At 43.8% G+C, this 24,051-nt stretch overlaps 1 protein-coding gene across 1 annotated transcript in view; it reads right to left on the reverse strand.

Annotated features, from left to right (window-relative positions):
• FREM3 (FRAS1 related extracellular matrix 3) overlaps positions 1 to 24,051 on the reverse strand; it is a 113,675-nt gene that overhangs the window by 60,831 nt on the left and 28,793 nt on the right. Inside the window, exon 3 of the mRNA XM_065405346.1 lies at positions 3,869 to 4,015. Within this exon, the coding sequence (XP_065261418.1) occupies positions 3,869 to 4,015 (147 nt within the window). The remainder of the gene's footprint in view (positions 1 to 3,868; positions 4,016 to 24,051) is intronic.

The raw sequence follows: 24,051 nt of genomic DNA on the forward strand, positions 1-24,051 counted from the left end.
TCAGTGTTTGGGGGGAGGAAGCTGTCCAGTCCCAGCTGCGCTCCAGCTGTAGGAATTACGATACCTTCGGGCAGATATCAAGGGCCATGATGGAAAGGAGCCATGACTGGGACGCAGTGCAATGCAGGATTAAAGTGAAGGAGCTGCGGAATGCCTACCACAAAGCCCGCGAGGCAAACCAACACTCCGGTGCTGCCCCCACGCCCTGCCATTTCTACAAAGAGCTGGACACGATACTTGGGGGTGACCCCACCTCCACTCCGAAGAGCACCATGGACACTTACTTCAGAGGCCGTAGCAGCACAGAGTTCAACAAGGCAGGAGGAGGAAAGCGGGAGCGAGGGTGCTGGGGGGGGGGGGGGGGGGGCCAGTGCCAGAGGACGGCCCGGCATCCCTAGATGCATGCAGCCAGGAGCTGTTTTCAAGCCAGGAGGAAGGTAGCCAGTCACAGTGGACGGTGCTTGGGAAAGAACAAAAAGCCAGTAAGTGGCTTTTATTTTGGGAAGGTAGTTGTTTGGTGTGGGCTCTTGGGGCGAGGAGGGTTGCAGAAAGAAGGGTTAGGGCTGCGTGCATGCCTAGATGTGGAATAGGGCGTTGATGTGCTCTCTCACATCGCAGTAGTGGGCCTCAGTGATCTCTTCAAAGGTCTCATGCAGAAGCTGGGCAATCCGCTTGTGCAGGTTCCTTGGCAGAGCTACTGTGCTCCTTGTTCCAGTAAGGCGAACATGTCCACGCCACTGTGCTGTGAGAGGCAGGGGGACCATTGCTGCACACAGGCAAGCAGCATAAGGGCCAAGGCAGAAGCTGCATTGTAATAGAAGACCCTCCCTTGCTTCCCAGGTCACCCTCAGCAGCGATGTAACTTCCAGGACAAATTCATCCTGTGGAAAATGTGGGGACAGTGTTCAGTATAGGGGCCCCCTGCAGCTGCTGGCTCTCCCCAAGGCACAGAACCCCAGAGGACAGTACGGCTCCAAAACAATCAGTCCCCCCTTGTCCCTGTGCTTACTCACCATTTTGGGGCTCCTGTGGGTTATGTGCGCTCGCTTTGGGACTGGCACTTTCTGCTATTGCGTACACTGTACTTGTCTTTAAGTTCAGCCAAATCATTGCTCTGTCTAGTGTGAACAATGCTGCCTCTGTTAAGCGTTACATTTTGGCTTTACAGATGCAACCTTGAGATCACAGCCATCCTTATTTTCAACGGCCGAAAGACTGCAAAGAATCAGGAAGCGTCCGCGAAGAACCAAATAAGTCATGCAGCAGTCCCATACTGAAAATCAAAAAGTACAGGAGTGGCGGGAGACTGAAAGGAGGCTCTGCCAGCAGAATGCGGATCGCCAGCACCAAAGCATGGAGAGCTCCTAAGCATTATGGAGCGCCAAGCGGACTCGATGGAGGTGCTCATAGCACTGCAGATGGAGCAGATCCGTGCTCGCCCCCCCCCTGCAGCCCTTGTCCCCAAACTCTTTACCTTGTGCCCCCATGTCATCACCAACCCACTTCCCCCAACATCCAGTTTCTTATTGCCACCAGCTGCCTCCAACACCTGTAGCTTCACCACCCAGCCCTGCAAACTACAACCCTTACCCACTGCACTCAACCCCCATCACCATGCATTTTAGCCAGCCTGAAGTGCAGCACTCATTGGAAGTGCTGAATATGATAACAGGACATACGCAAATCTGTGATTGTCCCATTCCCCACCCCACCCCCTTCCCACACAGCACAGATGTGTCACGCCCTTTCTGTTTCCCCAGCAGTTGTGTTTCTTTTCAATACATGAATTTTTTGACTTTGAAAACATTCTTTATTGCATTAAATAAAATATACCGTAACCCAGATGTCGGAGAAAAACACAGTTCTCACTCTTTTGGTTGGTGTTGAACCTCCGTGGTCCATGCCTGAGTGAAACTTTCACCCTTCCCTTCACAAATGTTATGGAGGGTACAGCACACGGCTATAACCGTGGGGATGTTGTCATCGGCCAGGTCCAGCTTCCCATACAAACAGTGCCACCGCGGCCCTTTAAACGGCCAAAAGCACACTCAACGGTCATTCTGCACCAACTCAGCCTGTTGTTGAATCGCTCCTTGCTGTTGTCAAGGCTCCCTGTGTAGGGTTTCATGAGCCACGGCATTAAAGGGTAAGCGGGGTCTCCAAAGATCACAATGGGCATTTCGACTTCCCCTATGGTGATCTTCTGGTCTGGGAAGAAAGTCCCGGCTTGCAGCTTCCTGAACAGGCCTGTGTTACAAAAGATGCATGCATCATGCACCTTTCTGCACCAGCCTGTGTTAATGTCCATGAAACGCCCATGGTGATCCACAAGCACCTGGAGAACCATAGAGAAATACCCCTTCCGATTTATGTACTCGGAGGCTAGGTGGTCTGGTGCCAGAATTGGAATATGTGTCCCATCTATCGCCCCTCCACAGTTAGGGAAACCCATTTGTGCAAAGCCAGCCACAATGTCACACACGTTGCCCAGAGTCACAGTCCTTCTGAGCAGGATGCGATTAATGGCCCTGCAAACTTGCATCAACACGATTCCAATGGTCAACTTTCCTACTCCAAACTGGTTAGCGACCGATCAGTAGCTGTCTGGAGTTGCCAGCTTCCAGACTGCAATAGTCACTCGCTTCTCCACTGGCAGGGCAGCTCTCAATCCCATGTCCTAGCGTCGCAGGATGGGGGCGAGCTCAGCACACAGTCCCATGAAAGTGTCTTTCCTCATCCGAAAGTTCTGCAGCCACGGCTAGTCATCCCAGACTTTCATGACGATGTGATCCCACCACTCAGTGCTTGTTTCCTGAGCCCCAAAGTGGTGTTCCACGGTGGTGAGCATGTCCGTGAATGCAACAAGCAATCTCGTGTCGTATACGTTATGCGAGTCGACATCGTCGGACTCCTCACTGTCACTTTGTAGCTTAAGGAGTAACTCGATTGCCATTCGTGACATGCTGGCAAGACCCATCAGCATATTCCTCACAAGTTCAGGATCCATTCCCGCAGACCGAAAGGGAAGACTGAGCGCGCAGTACAAAAAATGTTGAAAGATGGTGCCAAATGTGGACGGAAGCACAGGGATTGCTGGGATGCGAAGCAATGCATCACGGGGCATTGGGACAGGCTCCAAGGTGCCCCGCATCCCCTTCCCCTTCCCACAGCACCAGAATGGGAAGAGGTGCTCTGTTGGATAGCTGCCCATAATGCACCACTCCCAATGCCGCTGCAAGTGCCGCAAATGTGGCCACACCACTGTGCTTGCAGCTGACACTGTGAACACATGGCAGCGCTTTCCCTGCTGCAGTCTCTGAGGGCTGCTTTAACTCCTGGTGCTCTACCTCTGCAAGTGTAGCCATGCCCTAAAAGAGGGGTTTAGTAGGTTACAGTTTGTTGTAATAAGCCATAAATCCCGTGTCTGATTTATATGACTGCAGAGGTGTTAACGGGGCACTCTTCCTTGAATGGTCCCTTAGAATACGTGCTAACTACTTATGCTAAACAATCTGCTCCACCTTGCATTTAGCTATTATGCTCAGAGTACCTTTCCCAGACCCGAAGAAGAGCTGTGTGTGGCTTGAAAGCTTGTCTCTCTCACCAACAGAAACTGGTCCAATAAAAGATATTACCTCACCCACCTTGCCTCTCTAATATCTTTGGACTGAGATGGCTACAACTACACTGCACACATAAAGAGCCATGTACCAACAATAAATAACAACCATGGTGTTACTACTGTGGTCCCTGGATGTTGAATAGGTAAAAAACAGCAGCACCAGCTGTACAGTCGCTACTGATGCTGCATAACAAAGCTGCCTCTCCCCCCCCATATGACATCTAGAACAATTACAAAGTAACTCACTGATGAAAGACGTCTCTCCTAGGTATCCTCTGCGCTTGAGAGTCACCTCCAGGAACTTGGAGTCCTCGTCTACAATGTAGTACTCTTTCTCCAGTGAAATCCAAGCCCAATTCAAATGGAAGCGTTGGCTCTTTAGCTTGTTTCCTCCTGTGATTCATGGGAATAACAGAAACATGATGATACAGCACATGAATTCCAGGACAGGGCTAGAATTCACTGAGATTGTCATTCAAATGTACTTGCTTTGGCATCAGGGCATATTAGGAGGCTTTTTTTCTCATCTATGTATACTTGGGAAAACAAGTGCCCAAGCATGGAATAACTGAGTACCTTCCTACAAGCTCCCACAATACACACTAAAATCACACTCTACAGACCCGAAGGCCTGGTCAGGAGGCAGAGTCAGTGTGGTTTAGAGTACAGACTCCCTAATTGAGCTAGCCATTACTTTGCAGAAATTAGTCCTACTTCGGATAGGAAAAGTCTGGGAAGGTGGCTTTTCAAGGAGCCATGGCTAGGTCAGAATGTGGTGTCACATTAATGCTGCTTTTGCTATGCCAATGTATACCCATCTGCACACAAAAAATTGAATGTAGTCTGAATTTACACATATGCCACATGTTTGGGTATTGAGTAATAAAGTGAGATAATCATGTAATACAGAATGTGGTAATACTTTGCACAAGAGGAATAAGCTGGAGTTGTGATTAAGTGTCCCTTCTTATTCTTAGGAAAATAATTTAACAACATTTCAGATAGTCTCATCTATATAAAAAAACAGAGACTGAAGAGAGAACTATGAATTTAATGTCAAAGATAAATCATACTAAACACTTTTTAAAGGATGCTTAGGGAATTTGCACATCTAACTTACATTAGAACCAACAGGAGCCAGATGTAATTTCCTTCTTGCATCAATGGGAGACCACATTAATATTGTTATTTGTATTATGGTAGTGCCTAGAGGTTGCAGCTGAGACTAGGGTTCCATTGTGCCAGGCAAAATAAATGCCTTTATAGCAACAGTAAAGGCCTAATCCAACTCCCATTGAAATCAGTTGAAGAACTTCTGTTGACAGCAGTGGGAGTTGGATTGGGCTCTAAATCAGGAGTAAGTCCAATAAAAATCTATGAAGCTCCATCAATGTAAAAGCAGTGTGAGATCATAATCAATCCTAACATGATTCCTTCCTCCTACTCCATCTGACATTTCCAGCTTCTAATCAATTGTACTCCTGAACTAAAGATTCTAATGGCACCTAGGAAACTCAGCATTCATCAATACAGAAATCCTGAATATCACCTCTGTTAGCTGCTGAAGTTTAGGGCTATTTACCAATCTGGAACCTTTTCAGTTTAGCTGTTTGTTTACTGCTCTGGCTGACACGGAGTCACAATGTGTAGTCTGAAAAATTACCTCTGAAAACATATTCCACACATGCATCTTTATGACTGGTGTGCAATGGCCAGTGGAGGTGGGGATTTTTTTTGTCCTCAGAAACACCCCAATAGAGCTTATAATTATTTCTGATGCAAAGTGCAGTTCAGTGTGATTAATGGCCAACAATCAAAGTTGTTCTTGGTTGCTATTTGATACAGCCTTTCTTCCTTTTTCTCCCCTTATCTAATCAACTGTTGACAGTGTTGTTGTTTTTTTTTTTTTTTTAAATAACCCAACCTTAGGTGCCCCAAATTGCCAATGCTACTTTAGCCTGGAAGTGGAAGATTAGAAACAAATCAAGTGTGAGTGTGATTCAGAGCCAGATTTTTAAAGAAAAAGAAAACTTTTTAAAAGAATCTTTTGACTTCTTGAGAGATAAACACACTCCTACAGGTGTCAGGTATGTTAACAGACTCCACAAGTTTCCAAACACTTAATCCAGCCTAGGATAAACTGGAACACTTCTAATTCCTTAGCATCTACAACCAAAAGAGAGGTTTCAATTTAAGAGTACAACTTGCAAATTATGACACTACATAGACACTTAGAGGAGAGACAGTGCAACTACATGTCTGGCTACATCTGTTTCCAATCATGAATATTGACTTCTTTTGAAGGCAGTGTTTGCATTCTAAAGCACTCACCCCCCTTCAAATCACAAAAAAGAGCAAACAGTTTTCTCCACACACCTGAACTAACTGCAGAAAACAGAGGTTAGTGATGGGATGGGGAACTTGTACCAACTTCCCTAGGCCTTTACAACTTGTACATTATGAATGGAGAAAGAGAAAGCAAACCAAGCTGTTGGTCATGCACTTTTCATGGGAAGAAACCATGAGTTCACCATGTCTGGGTGGGTTAGAATACTCTCTGAAATTTCTTCAGCAGCAACATTCCACACACACTGGGCATATTGGCCTCAGTCAGTCATTAGAAATGCAATTTATGATGTGGCTCTGCAATCTATCACATATGTTCATATGTACACACTCAGGAACACATATGTATAGCTACAATAGAAATATCACACAGACAGTGGAGATATCCATGTGAAAAATTGCCTTTGGTGGTTGCCCTTTATGCTACAGTTATTTGCAGTGGGGAGAGCTGTTGTTTTTATGGGCTCTTTATGCTGTATTAGCATTATTAAGGCAGACAGATTTTTCAGGTACAGAGAGATGAAAACAGGAATGAAAACGTATTTTTAAAACTCTCAAAATATTTCTGAAATACTTTATCTCCAATATCCATGGTAGTGTGGTAAAAGCTTTGTTGGGAAAGACCTTCATAACTCACTTTTGGCTTTCCGCCCATGGACACTTAAATAAAGCGTTTTTTCTCCCATGTGGATGTAGCAATCTTGTTACTAGTGTGACAGGAGCGATATGGATAGAAGATGTCCGCGTGCACTTGTTGGTTTCATGAGCTAAGGGGGATTCTAAAACTCACCTGTAATGAACAATATCAAAAGGTGGGTGTAAATATTCATTCTTACTTATCAAAACCAAAACACTGTCTAAATATTCCTATCGTCATGTTACATAAATATTTTTCCAAACTTAGGGACCATTTTTGTTCCACTTAATGTTGCTAATGTTATTGATGATGAAACAAAAGCATAGTTCACTGAGAAGTTTATATTGTTATGGTATGAAGATACATATAAGCCACTACAGTCTCTCTTTAGAATCAGCTAGTACATGGAAAGAGCAACAACACAGACACCAAAAACAGATGAAAAAAAGTGTATTTTGCATATGTTCACTTATGAAAGCAACAGTGACCTTGGCACAGTGCATATCTTGAGGATTAACGACTAACTGGAGGAGCTGATGACCCAAAGCAGCTGGTCAATCCCCAGGAAATGCCCTGTACCTCTGTCACCACTGCTGAATAAAAGAGCAAGAGAGGTACAAGCACACACCATTTTTCAGCAATGCATACTTCAGACTTTGACTTAGTTACTGTGACATTTTGTAAATTCACACATAAAAAACCCTGTTAACTTACAGTTAAAGTTGTTCAAGCTCATTTCCCATCAATGCTATTGAAGAAATCAAGAAACTCCTCAGCCGAGGGAAGATAACATCCAGAGCAATCTCAGCCCCCTGTGTCTTACCACTCAAACACCACAACACCTACAAGTTCTCACAGACTCTTCACCTCTACAACAGACTTCTCTTCTCTTTCCATACAACCTCCCTGACGGGCTGGCTCTAGACCAAATGGCACCGCAGGCAAGGAGTGTCTTCGGCGCCCCTCCCCCCCAATTTGTTAAACTTTTGAATACCTTCTTTTTTATTGCATTTGTAGCCCATTTCATGACTTTGATGCACAATTTGCATGCATGATTTATCCCTGTCACATAGGAAGATAAATTTGCACACTAGGATCTGTAAATCTGTATTTATTCATGCCATATATAAACAAAATAAACAAAATTGTTTCCTCTAAGCTTATAGAAACTTTTTAATTTTAAGAATAACTGAAATGGCCTAAAATCAAGAAATTGAACTGTGCACTCACATTGGGTAGACCACTATTAAATAGTGTTACAGTAGGTGACAACCTTAGAATGTTAACCCTAGTCCTTCAATTCAAAAGGTCGCTTTTCTCGCCTTTGCTTTCGCGAGCTGAAGCACAGAGTCAGAGAGATCCAAAAACTGGCCAATGGCATTTTCAAGTGATAAAATAGCAAGTGACGTCAGTCTCTCATCGGCCACTGATCCGTTGAAGATATGTTTTAATGAGCCTGAGCTTTGAAAAGCTGCACTCATCACTTGCAACTGTGACCAGGAGCGTGAGCAGAATCCTCAAAGCTACCCACACATTAGGAAAAAAAAAAAGTGTCTTTCAGCTATGCATCATGAATGAATTGGAGAACTTTTAGTGGAGAGTGCTTCACATATTGCAAAATGTGACGGATGTTGTCCATTTTGACAGAGGTCTTTATCATTAACTTCCAAATATGCGTCAGCATCCAGGGAAGGTCTGTATAATTGTTCAAAAGTGTTTTCCTGTCCACTGGCAGCTTACTAAGGTCATACAAAAAGCCCCAGATCTTTTCGTGGTGCTTTATTTCTCCAAACCTTCTTCAATGGACACTTGAGCAGCATCAACGAGTGAGCAAAAAAACTCCCTCTTGAATTTTTCTTCTGCGCTTCCCAGCACCTCACCTCTGCCTTCGGAACCAAACTGTCTCTTCTTCCAATGAATATGAGTTTCCTTGAAGAGAGGCTCAACTCCTACGTTTTCCTCCATTTCTTTGGCAGCAGTGATGCCATCTTCAAATCCGTTGTCTCTGTAGGCCACAATGAAATCGTAACTGCTACGAAGCTGCCTTGATGTCCATCAACTGAGTTTGTAATGCCTTGCTTGCAATGGTTACTTGGAACAGGATATCGTGCCAAACCACAATTGAGATCAGAAATTTGAAGTCAGTGATCTGGTTTGCCAGGCTTTGCTCCTTGTCGGATTCCAGCCTCGGCTTTACTCGACTACGCCAGTTCCATCAGGGCATCAACAACCTCAGTCACTTGGTACCTCACTGGCCTTACACTGTTAATGCAGTTCTCCCAGTGACTGTCACTAAGTGGCTTCATGGACAGATTTGTAACATTGTCCGTGAGGACCTTCCACCTGATAGCTGATGCTAAAACCAGGATGTATATCCTTTGCAGTACTCCGAAGAGATATACTGAATCTAAAGACAATGATGCTGTATCTGACACAACCAGGTTGAGGAATGGCAGCCACAAGGCACGAAGAAAACTCTTGGATTCAGCACAAGAATCCTTGCCTGGATGCCACTGTTTCTTCCTTACATGCGCGTGCCATTGTTGTAGCCTTCGCCGTCACAGTCCTGAAGCTTTATTTTATTCTCATTCAAAACGTTCATAAACAGTTCTGTTAGGCCAGTAGAGTTGTCCACAAACCAGAAACAGATAAAGTGTTCCTTTACTTGGATACAGCCATCCTCATCATCAACAAATCTTACTGTAAATGACATCTTTTCACTGTGACTAATGTCGGGAGTGCAGTCCATTATTACAAGATAGTACTTTGCTTTGCCGAGCCACATTAATATGTTATCAAGCACCTTCCTTGCCATAGGGTCAATCAATTTGTTTTGAATTGTTTTGCTTTAGTAGTGGTCCATAGCTTCTTTACAAACTACTCGATGTAGGTGCTCACACATGGCATAATATTTCCCAAGTTGCTCTACCAAAGTGAGGAAATTACCATTATGCTCAAGCACGTTACTCCAAAGCTGACTTTCTACATTAAGAATACACTGGTTTTCTGCATTTATGCATTTATTCAGCTTGAGCCCGGACTCTACCTCCATCCATTTGAAGTAGGCTGTAAAATGGCCAGGTGACTTTTCATGTAGATTCAGGGCATCAGCTAAGTTATGCCAGTAATTGTACCCAGAAAGCACAAGTAATGATTTGGCATTCTTATGAAATATTTTGCAACAAAAACAGAACACTCTGTTAGTTGATTTTGAGTAAACTAGCCAATACTGATTCAGTTTCTCACCTTTCATGAGCACTCTTTTACAGTCTGGCTTTTAGAAGTGCCGCTTCTGCTCATTTACTGGAAATGTCATATACTCAATTTTCCCGGCCCGTTCAAAATTGTACAATCAATATCAGCCGAGTTAAGGATCGCTAGCCATAAAGTAGGATCTGATATATTGATTTCTGGTGTGCAATTTTTCTCACTGCTGTTTCTGTCATCATGCAAGGCTGATTCTTCTTTATCGTTTCTCTCCTTCTCATGTGAGCCACGTTCTTCTTTATCACTCATTTACGCCACCAGGAAAACTGGATGATTCTCCATCACTTTCCTCACATTCCCATTCCTTATCTTCAGGTAAATCTGCTAATTCCTTAGTAACAGGACTTCCATAATTTACGCTTCGCTCCTCAATTTCTTCTGCACTGGGACGATTGCCACTTCCTAAAGCCCGGTCTATGTTGTTCTGTATCAGATATTTTCCTATCAAATTTGCCCCTTGTTGCAAATTAGATTGCAATTGACTTAATTTTAATTAAGCAAAAGACTTAATTTTATAAAAAGTGCTCCAAATATATCCAGGTCAATATATATGTAGATTTTTGCCAATAAAGATATAAAACTAGCCTGACTAATGGATATAGGAAGCTTTAGATACATATTGTCTACTTACTGAAGTTTTTATGGGGAAAAATATATGCTAAATAACCAGAACTGTATGTATGCTCATATAAAATGTTTCAATGGAAGACAAAAACACTGTGTATTTGGAAAACTACCAAACACCAGACCTTGAAATTTTGCACTCAGATTACCCTGGATGACAGCTGTATAGCTTCGATTAGCTGAGGTACTCCATCAAGCTATTATAGTTAATAAGGCCTGTGACTCTTTCACTACAGAGCCCACAGGCCCATGTCTCCCCTAAAGCATACCTCCTAGGAATGACAGATATTGCCAATTTTACATGTCAAGCAAAGCCTACAATTTTTCTCGTGTCAAAAAGTACTTTTGTAAAGAAGATATCCTGATCGTCAATGAAGCCAAAAAGAAGCACTCTTAGTTTTCAATGCTTTCTTTAGGACCATTCTCCTAGCCACTCTCCTGGTTTTGTTTTTCCCAAGTGATTTTTGTGGTCTCTTAATGCACATGTCAAGTATTGTCGAATCTCAGTAGGAGGATAGGATTAACAGGTCAAATCGGCACATTGCTGCTTCCATTCTGGCAGCTGACTTTCAGTTTTACATGTGTGCTAGTTCTGATTATACGCTATAAGCTGAAAGAAGTTGTCCCATCATGTTTCCTCAGTCTACAGCCTGTCACAAAGGACTAACTACTAAGTGTCAGAATTTTTTCTAACCACGTCATGGTCCAGATTTCATTGTAAGTTGCTGCTACAACTTTATAACAGAAAAGAAGGGAGGAAGGATGGTCCAGTGGTTAGGGTCCTAGCCTCAGACTCTGAGATCTGGGTTCAGTTTCCTGCTCTTCCACAGACTTCCTGTGTGACTTTGGAGAAGTCACTTAGTCTCTCTGTACCTCAGATCCCCATCTCTAAAATGGGGATAATAGCACTTCTCTGACTTACAGGGTCTTGTGAGAATAAATACATTAAAATTGTGAGTCACTCATATACTTGATAATGGGGGTGGGGGTGTGAGAGGAAGAATAATAGATTTTTATTTCTCCCATCTCTTCCCAGCCAACTATCAGAATAGATACAGAATAGTTGCCATCACTGAGCAAATCAATACAAAAATGATGCAGTAAGTTATAAAATAACATTCATTTTAAGTCACTTCTTTGAGAGAGTGTCCAAATACAATAGGCAGAATGGATAACAGAGCTGGTTGTTGAATAATATCACGCCCTTTTTCTAATATTAAATGTTCACAGTGCAGAAAGGGGATCATTTAAAAGTATTGCAAATGAGTATTGGATTTCAACTGATTAAAAGTTAGCTGATGAAAAGCTGCTCCTTATCCATTGCAGAGATCAGATACCTCCAAGTAACTAATTCTACAACAGCTGTTTTGCCACATATAGTTGTATACATAATAAAAGTTTTTCACAGGCATTAAAGCAGTATTTCACCCAAAATAAATCATTTAAAATGTCTTATGTTCATTATCATTGGGAAATGTTAATGTCTTTATGGATTTATTTTAAATTATTTACACAATGAAACAGTTTTCGACTTGGCCAACCATGTAAAAAGAGAAGGAAGGGCATATTGTTGTTTATTTTCATTTTAGCGAATTGTGTTACTATAAACTGTGATCTGGGGCTGAAGTGCGCAGTTCAAGTTACCTGGCCTCCAGATTTTAAATTTAACATAAAAGGCAGGTTTCTTTCCCCAAGAGACCTAAAAGTTCACTGAAAGAGTTGTAATTTGAGACCAATGAGCCAATGCATACAGAAAAACAGAAAGTCAGTTTGTACAGTAGGAGGCTGAGAAGCACACCTCCCCCTGGTCTTAGCCCACCCAATCCCCCTCCTCCAGAGCTCTCTTAGACTCCAAGGTTGCATGTGCTGTCATTGTAGCAAAAACTGCAAGCAATTTATAAAACCCGATCTGCTTAATGAAATAAAGCAATGCTCCTTCCTGATCAAGGATATTATTTCATGTATGGCTCCAGTTGCATTACTCAGACTTTTTGCCTCATTCACTTAACTTCATTCTCTTCCATTTTACAAGAAAAACAGAACAATCCTTATTCGGACTTACTTTCAGAGTCCATTCCCCGCTCCCTCTCCATCTAAGTCAAGTATCACATCCCCCACCAAAACAGATTTTTTTATTGTATTGTTTCCTTAATACTGATCACATTTTTAAAAAGGCAATCCACAATCTTCCTCCTTCTGGGAACCACTAACTCAAAAGTTGAAGTTTTCTTTAAAATCTTAACCTAATATGCCATGATGTAATATCCCATTCTATATTATAGTAAGTTACCCAACCAAAGTCACCACAATATACTTGTAAAATACTAACTCACTGAAACACAACAGACTTTTTTTTTTTTTTTTATAAACACACCAGTGCTGACATATATAGATAACTTAACTTTGATTGGAACACATCCAATAGATTTTGATATGTCCTAGTTCTAGAAGGTTAATGTGCCAAACAGAAGAGATGACACAGTAAAACAGGCTTTTCCTCTGAAATAATACAAATGTTCTTCACAAGCTTATGGTAAAAACTTTCAAATGTCCAAGTCTAAGGTGAGCCTGCAAAATATTCATGCATACATAAAATTCACATTTACTCACAAAAAAAGAATATTTTGCCTACTCAAAAGAGATAATTACCCAAGCTATTACTATTGCATATATACATATGCTGGGTTTGTATGTACAGCTTGTGAATGCAAATTAGTTGTCCACATTTGAACATTTAGCCCTGCAACCACTGCCTGCCAGAGTTGTGTCCATTCTGTATTTTAAAAAGGAATGGGAAATAGGTTTCTAAATTCAATATGGTGTTGCTTTCGGTTTCCAGGGCATTTTCTCTATAAATTTTAATTTAGAGGACGTATTTTGGTCTCAGTTACACTGGTGTAAAACCAGAGTAACTCCACTAAAGCCACTGATTTACAACTGAGAGTAAGATTTGGATGTAGGTCTTTAATCCAATATTCATAAGCACAGGGGGAGTGTGGATGTCCAGTACATTAAAAAGAAAGAAAATCTTTACATAGACTGTGTACCATGTCTTAATAAGGACATTGCATGTTGCCTTCTCACTGCAGATTTTAAGACTGAGATCAGAAATCTTATCAGCAGGGACTCTGAAATCTGTACTGAATCACATAATTATATTTATAAAAGTGTCTCCTTTGTTGCTAGTCCAGTAGTAAAGCAGTAATGTATCACATTGCCTTGTGGAATATCTGTGTTTGGGAAGGTCTTGCCTGAAGTATCCCTCGCTTGCTGAGAGAAATTTAGGTTTTATAAAATAAGAAACAAGGAATAAAACTAGAGTCAAATGCTAGGCCCTTCTCGGTCATAGGTGTTGGTGACAGTCACTATCGGTCACATCCAAAGTGCACTTAGAAACAAAAAGAAATCTAGTGCTCAGTAAAATCTCTACATTGCATCTGGTGCTGTTTTCTTTTACAAAAATTAAAATCTTCAGCCTGACATTCAGGCAGCATTTCAATCACCAGTTGTAGAGCTGAATGCTCAGGTGTATTGACACACCACATGGCACAAGCTGTCAGGGCAAAAAACGGTAGTTCTGAGGTCTCTGCCTTGGTTCCTAAAGCCAGCTGGGGGCTGGGTCTAATTTGTGCCAGCTTAGAACAGCCATTACTACAGTCAGATCACCAGAGTACAGCATGCTCTAGCCATGATCCTTCCTATCTAGAAACACTTCCTACTTTGGGAAGATTTAGCAAGTAGGGGGTGGCATACGTTGGTGTAGTTGTCTGTATGCCAGGGATTCCCTTCACCACCAGAGGAATCCTCAGTTGCACTTTAAGGGAAACCTTAAGGCTACCTTGCACCACTGCAGAGGCAAAGCTACCTGATTAGGAGGCCAGCATCTGGCCTGTTGTATTCTTCCCATTCACAAGGAGAAATTGTCTGTCTAATTTTTTGCCTTAGAGGGTTCTCTTTTTTTTTTTTTTTACACTGTCCAAGAGTAATCTATGAGACTGAAAAATAAATTGTCTGAACAAAGTTAAGATCTCTCTGCTGTACCAGTAACTTGAAGTATCATGATGATGCCACCATTTCTTGCCATTTCCCGCCCCTAAAACTGGCCTGCAAAGTCAGTCTTTGGGACCCAGGAAGTCCACAGTGGAAAGAGTCCCTGATTTGGGCTAATTTCATCTTTTATTTTCAACAAAAAGTTTATTTTCCTCTTCCTGGGGAGTACAGCCTTGAAAATGTAAGCTGATTACTAGGATTGAAAGTTTGGGCATGTCTACACTACGAAATTAGGTCGATTTTACAGAAGTCAATCTTTAGTAAGCAATTTTATACAGTCGATCATGCATGTGCCCACTAAGCGTATTAGGTCGGCGGAGTGCATCCTCAATACCGTGGCAAGCATCGACTCACAGAGTAGTGCACCGTGGGTAGCTATCCCACAGTCCCCACTGCTCATTGGAATTCTGGGTTAAGCTTCCAATGCCTGATGAGGCAAAAACATTGTCGCAGGTGGTTTTGGGTACATGTCGTCAGTCTCCCCTCCCTCCCTCCTTGAAAGCAACGGCAAACAATCATTTTGCGCCTTTTTTCCTGGGTTATCCATGAAAATGCCATAGTATGGCAAGCATGAAGCCCGCTCAGCTGTGCACTGCTTTTGTGAGCATTGTAAACACCTTGCGCATTATCCTGCAGTATGTGCGGAGCCTAGCTAGGAACCGCCAGCACGAGGAAGATTGTGAGGAGGACATGGATACAGACATTCCTGAAAGCACGGGATGTGGCAATTGGATATCATGGCCACACTGGGGCATGTTGATACAGTGGAACGCCGATTCTGGGCCTGGCAAACAAGCACAGATTGGTGGGACCGCATAGTGTTGCGGGTATGGGATGATTCCCAGTGGCTGCAAAACTTTCGCATATGTAAGGGCATTTTCATGGAACTTTGTGAGTTGCTTTCCCCCACCCTGAGGCGCAGGAATACCAAGATGAGACCTGCCCTGACAGTTGAGAAGCGAGTAGCGATAGCCCTGTGGAAGCTTGCAACGCCTGACTGCTACCGGTCAGTCAGGAATCAATTTGGAGTGGACAAATCTACCGTGGGGGCTGCTGTGATCCAAGTAGCCAGGGCAATCAATACACTTCTGCTAAGAAGGGTAGTGACTCTGGGAAATGTGCAGGTCATAGTGGATGGCTTTGCTGCAGTGGGGTTCCCTAACTGTGGTGGGGCAATAGACAGAATGCATATCCCTATCTTGGCACAGGATCACCTTGTCAAAGAGTACATAAACCGCAAGGGGTACTTCTCAATGGTGTTGCAAGCACTGGTGGATCACAAGGGCCATTTCACCGACATCAACGTGGGATGGTCGGGAAAAGTGCATGACGCTCGCATTTTTCGGAACTCCGGGCTGTTAGGAAAGCTGCAAGAAGGGACTTTCTTCCCAGACCAGAAAATTACCGTTGGGGGATGTTGAAATGCCAATAGTTATCCCAGCCTACCCCTTGCTCCCATGGCTCATGAAGCCATACACAGGCAGACTGGACAGCAGTAAGGAGCAGTTCAACTATAGGCTGAGCAAGTGCAGAATGGTGGTAGAATGGGTCTTTGGACATTTAAAAGGGTGCTGGCGCTGTTTGCTGAGTAGGTTAGACCTCAGTGAAAGCAATATTCCCATTGCTATTGCTGCTTGCTGTGTGCTCCATAATATCTGAGAGTAGGGGGAGACATTTATGGTGGGGTGGGAGGTTGAGGCAAATCGCCTGGTGGCCAATTTTGAACAGCCAGACACCAGGGCAATTAGAAGAGCACACCGAGGTGTGCTGCGCATCAGAGAGGCTTTGAAAAACAGTTTCATGACTGACCAGACTATGGTGTGACAGTTGTGTGTGTTTCTCCTTGATGCAAAGCCGCCCCCTTTGTGAATGTACTTCCCTGTAAGCCAATCCCCGTCCTCCCCTTCGACCACAGCTGGCACAGGAAATAAAGTCCCTATTGTTCTGAATCCATTCATTATTTATTTAAAAAAAAACAAAAAAACCTTGAGATCACTGACAACGCTGACTAGTAAAAGGTAGCTCAGGTGTACAAAGGGTTTGATAACGGGGTGGAGTGGAGGAGGAGGGAAGGACAAGGCCACATTGCTTATTGTAGCCACACTACAAATCAAAGCTGTTTGAATGACAACCTTCTGTTGCTTGGGCATCCCCTGGAGTTGAGTGGCAGGGTGCCCGGAGCCTCCTCCCCCACCCCCCACGTTCTTGGGCATCTGGGTGAGAAGGATATGGAACTTGGCGAGGAGGGCAGGCGGTTACACAATGGATGCAGTGAGGGTCTGTACTCTAGTTGCCTTTCCTGCAGCTCCACCAGATTCCTCATCATGCCCGTTTGCTCCCCCCATTAGCCTCAGCATCTCTTCCTGCGTGTTCCGATCACGCTCACTGTATGATTTCCTGGCCTCTGCCACCAAATGCCTCCATGCATTCAGCTGTGCCCTATCAGTGCGGGAGGCAGGGCCGGCACTTCCACTAGGCGACCCTAGGCGGTCACCTAGGGCGGCAGGATTTGGGGGGGCAGCATTTTGCCGTCCTCGGCGGAAATTCGGCGGCGGGGGGGTCCTTCCGCTTCAGCTCTTCAGCGGAAATTCGGCGGTGCGTCCTTCACTCGCTCTGGGACCCGCCGCCGAAGTGCCCTGAAGACGTGAAGTGGAAGGATCCCCGCTGCCGAATGCTCAGAGGAGGAGCGCTGCCGCCTAGGGCGGCAAAACCCCTGGCGCCGCTCCTGGTGGGAGGACTGCATGAGCTCTGAAAACATGTTATGGCGAGTGCATTTTTTTCGGCTTCTAATCTGTGATAACCTCAGGGACGGAGTTGATGTGGGGAGCATAGAAACATTTGCAGCTGTAGGGGGGGGAAACTGGAAAGTAGATTTTTAGAAGATACATTTCTGAGAACAAAAGGGAGACTCTTTCACAGTGAATCAAGCAATTCACAGCAGACAGCACATGTGTTTTAGGTACAAGGTCGCATTTTGCCTTTTATATTGAGTGCCTGCTGGTACGGTGACACATCACACATGGCTGGGTAACAGAATTCGGTTTCCAGGCAGTCATGGTAAGCCAAAGGGTACGTGGGGTTGGCTTCTTCCGTGTTCATAACATGTGGGACTGGTTTCAAACTGTAGCGCCCTCCGTTCCCATAACAAGCAATGCCGGTTGCGTTTGCCATTTAAAAGAAGGGGCTGCGGTTTTGGGGTGGATGTGCAGCACACCCCTCCTCCCCCACGTGGCTATTCTCCGGAATGATCCTTTTTAGCCAAGCGCAAACAGCCCAGCATGACAAGGGTCTAATGTGTCGGGGATCACCAAACAGAGGGGATTACTGTTCCCTTTCAAAAATTCCTCTATTTCAACCAGGTGACCATGAATGATATCACTCTCTTGAGGCTGACACAGACAGATAAATACCGAATGTTGCATGAATGCGACCAAAACCCAGGACCATTCGCTACCATGCTTTGTGCTGCAATGATTCCAGACCACTTGCTACTGGCTTGGTAAAGTGTCCAACCGTGGAGGATGAAATAAGGCAGCCCTCCCCAGAAACCTTCTGCAAAGGCTTTCAGAGTACCTCCAGGAGAGCTTCATGGAGATGTCCTTGGAGGATTCCCGCTCCATCCCCAGACACGTTAACAGACTTTTCCAGTAGCTGTACTGGCTGCGAATGCATCCCAATTGTTCAGGGCAAATCAAACATTAAACACAATTGCTTTTAACCCCTGTAGTGTCATTACAAATGTGCACTCACCAGGTGCCTTCTCTGCCTTCAGGGTCCAGGAACAATACGCCCTGGGAGGGTATTGGCTCCAGGGTGAGGAAAAGGTCCTGGCTGCTGGGGAGAATGGATTCTCCGCTTGCCTGCTACGCATTCTCCTCCTTCTCCTCATCCACAAAATCTTCATCCCTGTTGCGTGAGGCTGCCGCCTTGCAGGTGTCCACGGAGAGTGTTGGGGTACTGGTAGGGTCCCCCCCTAGAATTGCATGCAGCAGATCATAGAAGTGGTATGTATGGGACTCTGACCCGGAGCGACCGTTTGCCTCCTTTGTCTTTTGGTAGGCTTGTCTGAGCTCCTTAATTTTCATGCGGCACTGCTGTATGTCCCTGGTGTAGCCTCTGTCCACCATGCCCAGTGCGATTTTGGCATATATATTAACATTTTTTCTGCTGGATCGGAGTTCTGCCTGCACAGATTCTTCTCCCCATACAGCAATCAGATCCAGTGTCTCCTGTTCGCTCCATGCTGGAGCTCGTTGTGATTCTAGGATGGTATGGTCACCTGTTCTGCTGAGCTCACCTCACTGACCAAATAGGAAATGAAATTCAAAAGTTCCTGGAGCTTTTCCTGTATACCTGGCTAGTGCATCAAAGTGCTGTCCAGAGCGGTCACATTGGAGCACTCTGGGATAGCTCCCGGAGGCCAATACCATCGAATTGCACAGCGCTGCATCTACAGTACCCCAAATTTGACCCAGGAAGGTCAATTTTAGCACTACTCCCCTTGTCGGGGAGGAGTACAGCAATCGATTTTAAGAGCCGTTTAGGTTGGCGGAACAGGGTTGGTTGTGTAGATGCATTCATTATAAAATCGACCTAATGCAGCTAAATTCAACCTAACCTCATAGTGTAGACCAGGTCTTAGTCATGAATTTTCTTCAAGTACCACTTGTTATTCATGGTCTGCACTACTGCTGTCCAAGGACAACAGCCTTTCAGATCCATAAAAATTATTGCCACTAGTCCCTCAATTTTGTGAGGGATTCATATCAGTTCATAGCTATAGGGGACAGTGTATCTCAGACTGCCACTGATAGCATTAGGATAACTGCAAGCTCCCCCAGCCAGCTTCCTGACACTGAGCCAGCTTCTCTTCTGAGCAACCACTGTGACCTCTGGCTACCGGAGGGGAAGCTCAATGGTGAAAGGCAACATTACACCAGTGGGCTGGGCATGAAACTGAGACTAAGAGCTTTGACATGGACTCCTCCTGTAGCCTTTGTCAAGTCACTTAACCTCCCTTCTTTAGCTTCCTCCTCTGTAAAAAGGGGATAACAATAATATTATAAACATACCTCACAGGATTATTGTGACAAATAGTTGAATGTTTATAAAGCACTATATTAGTGTTACAATTCACCAGAAACCCACAAGAGCCCTGTGTGATGCCCAGCTTACACTAACAACAGTCCCTTGCAAAACAATTTTAGATGTTGGCAATGATGCACAGATACCAGCTGGACTCCACTGTGCCTGCAACAGGAGGCTAAGGGTGTCCGGAAAATTCTGATCCTCCCCCTCCCCCACTCCTCTTTCTTTCCTTCCATACCAAATGAGTTACATTTGGAGTTGCATTCCAAAGAGCTAACTTCTTTTCACTGTTTTATTATTTACATAAATCATCCAATCACAGAGCACAAACAATATCAGGCAATTCATGTAAGTTGCTGATCTAAATTCGGAACATTCACAATTCATGAGCAATCTGTAGACAAAAGATTATTCACTGAAAAAACATTTATGAATGATTCCCAATAATAAACACATTCCAGCATTTTGCAATCTCTTTGAACACAGAAAAAGGCACAATTAATCAAATAAACCTGGCATTAAAAATTATTCACGCAGCTCTACTTAATGTTCACTACATCTATGTTCTGCCTGTGGTTTGGTCCTAATCCATTCTAGAATGTCATACTTAGTTTAAACATTCTCACAGAGGATCTAAACAAAGCATCAATCATTTTAAACATCTATCAGTGCATTTACAAGCTGACTAGTCTGATTACCTATCCAGATGACCTGCTAAGAGTCTCAGATGTCACAAGACCAATATATACAATATGAGTTTTAACAATGACCTTATTAACACTGGAAATATAAATGCCTTACAGGCCATACTGTAGGCTTTGCAAGAGTTAGTATGATAAACGTGCTTTGTGGGTGCTAGTACAATGCAGTCAAGTAAAACGAATACGGGACGTAAGAATAAATCAGTTTTAAGAATAGATTGACTGTTCACTATACTGTACAGATCCTTGTCTGTATTCTGGAGATGTGCCAAAAGGAGGGTCAGAAATGTAAGCTCCTGCTATATGCCAGAAAACATTTTTATACATGCTTGTTGGGGTCCACTAGGCATAGCTACCAGGTAACTCGGGAGAGCGGAAGGCCAGAAGTGCCGATGAAACTCTTTTGCTCTGGGCCTATCTGAACCCCCAAACCCCATCTTGTGAACTCTCACCTATTTCTGTGCTAACTGCTTACATGCTGAAGCAGAAATGTAAGGGTCAGCTTTTCTCTAGCATACAGCTGCTGTTTTGCTCAGACTGCTGTAAACAGGCCTTGCAAGGCCAAAAGATAAGCAGACGAATGGGAATTTTTCTAATTGTAACTGCTAGAGAAGGGAGGGGTGGGAGGGGTAAGAGGGAGTAACAGACAAAGGCTTACACAGAAACAGTTTGGAGTATAAAAGGTAAAATTTGTTTGTATTTGTTGCACTGGATTTGAGACATGCTGGTCTCCTAGTGCCATTTCAGAGCTCTGAAATAAACTTGGCTTGCTTTCTCCCCTCGGTGTCTTCATTGGTGCCAAGCACACCGGGCCACGGACCATTGTTGTCCCCTCGAGCCCTTTTGGGCGGGCAACATGCTTCTGGGCCCAGAACAACCCATAAGGAGAAAGGGGCTCGAAGGCTCCCTGTGGCTTTTACAGCCTCAGGTCCATTTTCTGATCTCATCACCACACTGATACTTGCTTAACTTCTTGGGTTTGTTGCCAGAGTAATTACAACTCTGACTCCATCAATGACCAAACCAACTGTACTTCATCCTCCTCATTGCCTTGCTCACTAATTCTCTGCATTACTGCTCCCTTGGTTGATTATCTGTGCAGTTGTTTTGCGGCCTTTCTTTATTAATTGACCTGTTGCATTACTGATCATTGGCTAATTAATTTCTCTGTCACCCCGCTATACACTTGGCAGTACTTTGCCAGACTTCTTCTCTCCTTCATTCTTTCCTTCTCCTTCTCTCTTTCCCTGCATCACTTTCCATTGCTTCTGTCTCCCCTTCCCCCCTTTCTGTTCCCACCAGCTCTATCTCCTCTGATCTCTGGTGATATCTGCCTAACCCCGGGCCCTCCTTCCACCCTTTCCTTCTCCATCACTATCTCTGCCCACCTGAATCATCCCCCTTAAACTTCAAGCCCAATGCAACCTTTCTCTGTTCCTTCCTTCCCTTCTTCTACTCCCTCTGAAATGCCCACTCCACCTCACAGAAGATCACTGCCACTCATTCCCTCTTTGTCTCTTGCTTTCTCCACCTCCCTGGACTCTCTGAAACCTGGCTCCCCCACCCTCTGACACTGTCTTTGCACATCCCCAATCCCCTGATATCTGCAAAGGAACGTGCTGGGTATGTCCTGGGAAATAGGCATGCTCTGCTCCAGGCACCACATGGACTCTTTATAACTATATCTTCCAAACAATCAGGAATAGCACTGACTGGGCTATAACTGCAGCTCAGTTCAGAGCTCCTGGTCAGGATACCATTGTGGTAAGGCACATGTAAAAAAGAGGGAGTAAGATACCCAAGAAGAAAAATCAAAGCCTTCATGAAGGTGCAGCTGCTCCAGTCCTGGAATTCATGAACCAACTGGTTGCCCCCGTGTGACAATTTCCTAGTCTCATGGGTATTGTACCACAAGGAAGAAAGACAGGTGGCAGACACATGGTGTTAAAAACGGATGGTGATAGTGGTGATGTTTGAATATAGAACACACATGGCAGCTAACCGGTCCTACTTTTATCTGAAAACTTAACAGAACAAGCATATCCAAAAACTAAACTGATTGTCATTGCTGAAAAGTTGGAAAGGAGCTAGTGGGATGTGTTACACACAAGCAAGAAGAGGCTGTCTTCTGCCTGTGGATGTATTCCACCTAGTACTTCCTTCCTGCAGGTTCTTGAATTTCCAGACAATACTGTGAGTCTTCAGACTGATTGATGCATAGTGCATTATAAATGCCCTTTACCTTAGCCACTGGAAAGTGCATCACCCAGCAGAACAAAGCCTTGTGTCTGGGTCTATGTCAGGCTCCAGGCTCCCTGCTAAGACTAAGTGGATCTAGAAACAAGTCTCAGCCAAAACTCTGATAATGAGTGGCTGGGGTTAATGGCACTCAGCTAAGCCTTGGGCCATTAACTCTTCCCAGATGGCCATTGATCCCCAGAAAATTGTGCTCTGGTTGTTATTGTTATGAGTGTCTGCTCCATATAACAAAACAACAAAGATGAGAAGTAACCATTATCCACTCTGAATGACAGAGCACAACACTTACTGGTATCTCGAATAAAGATTTATTAACAACCATAATCATAACTATGACAAACACAGACTATTTACTGGAGCGATGTATGAAATCAAAAACCCTACAAAATTCCCCACCTTTATTTAGGTTTTATTACAAATCCAAAACTCAGCCCAGATTACTGGAAAGGTCCATAAACCTTTCAAGTGAACTTGGGCTGATTTCTGATTCCATGGCTAAAACATGATAAACTTGCAGTTTTGATAAAAAAAAGCCATATGAAACTCCACGATTTAGATCTATTTTTGCCTTGAACAAACCCAAAGCTCAATCTGAAACTCTGGCTGTATAAACTAGTGCAATCTGCAGCCAAAGGAAAGTCAATGGAGTTACAGAAGAGATGAACTGGCTGTTGGTGTCTAATGCTAGAAGCCCTATCAGTGCTGGACACCAGATGCTAATAGTGTTTCCAGCAACTAATGCCAGGCATAGCATTAGATATTAGGGGTCAAATTTTGATCTCACACTAGTTTTACACTCTGTACACTTCTATAGAGTATTTCCAGACATCTATCAGTGCAAGTAAGATCACAACTAGGCTCTACAAGATGTCTAAAGCTAGTAGCACCGCTAATATGTAATGTGAACAATACTACTAGGAAAATCCAATCGAGCAGTGTGTCATGCCTTTCTAAGGGGATAAAATCTGCACAACTTTGGATCAAGATTCTGAACAGTCCCACACTTTGAAAATTAACTTTGCCTGTGACACAATCAGAAGCGATGGAGTAAGAGAGAGTTAAACATCAAACAGAGTGGAGATTCCTGAAAAGTACAGACCTAACGTACTTAGAAATGTATTCTTTATATGTTTGTTCCTTTGTCAGATACTGATCATGCAGTTATGTGTGCGATTCCTGCATTAGAAAAGGAAGAACCCTTCCTTAAACATCTGAACATTCCCATCTTCACCTCCAGCAGAAAAGAAGGAAATAAAAGCAAGTATGTAACATTACAGCAAACACCATCCCATTTAAAATGAAGCCTAGTTATTCTGTTTACAACATGTCTACTACAGTGCTAAAAACATCCAATTCCACAATATTTATTAAGTAGTAAGACAAGATGTATTACCTGTATATAATTATCACATGGCAACCACAACTCAGAAGTCCCTAACTATTATTATAAAGGAGGG

The sequence above is a fragment of the Emys orbicularis genome, chromosome 5 (assembly GCF_028017835.1).
Source record: "Emys orbicularis isolate rEmyOrb1 chromosome 5, rEmyOrb1.hap1, whole genome shotgun sequence".
Classification (NCBI taxonomy): domain Eukaryota; kingdom Metazoa; phylum Chordata; order Testudines; family Emydidae; genus Emys; species Emys orbicularis.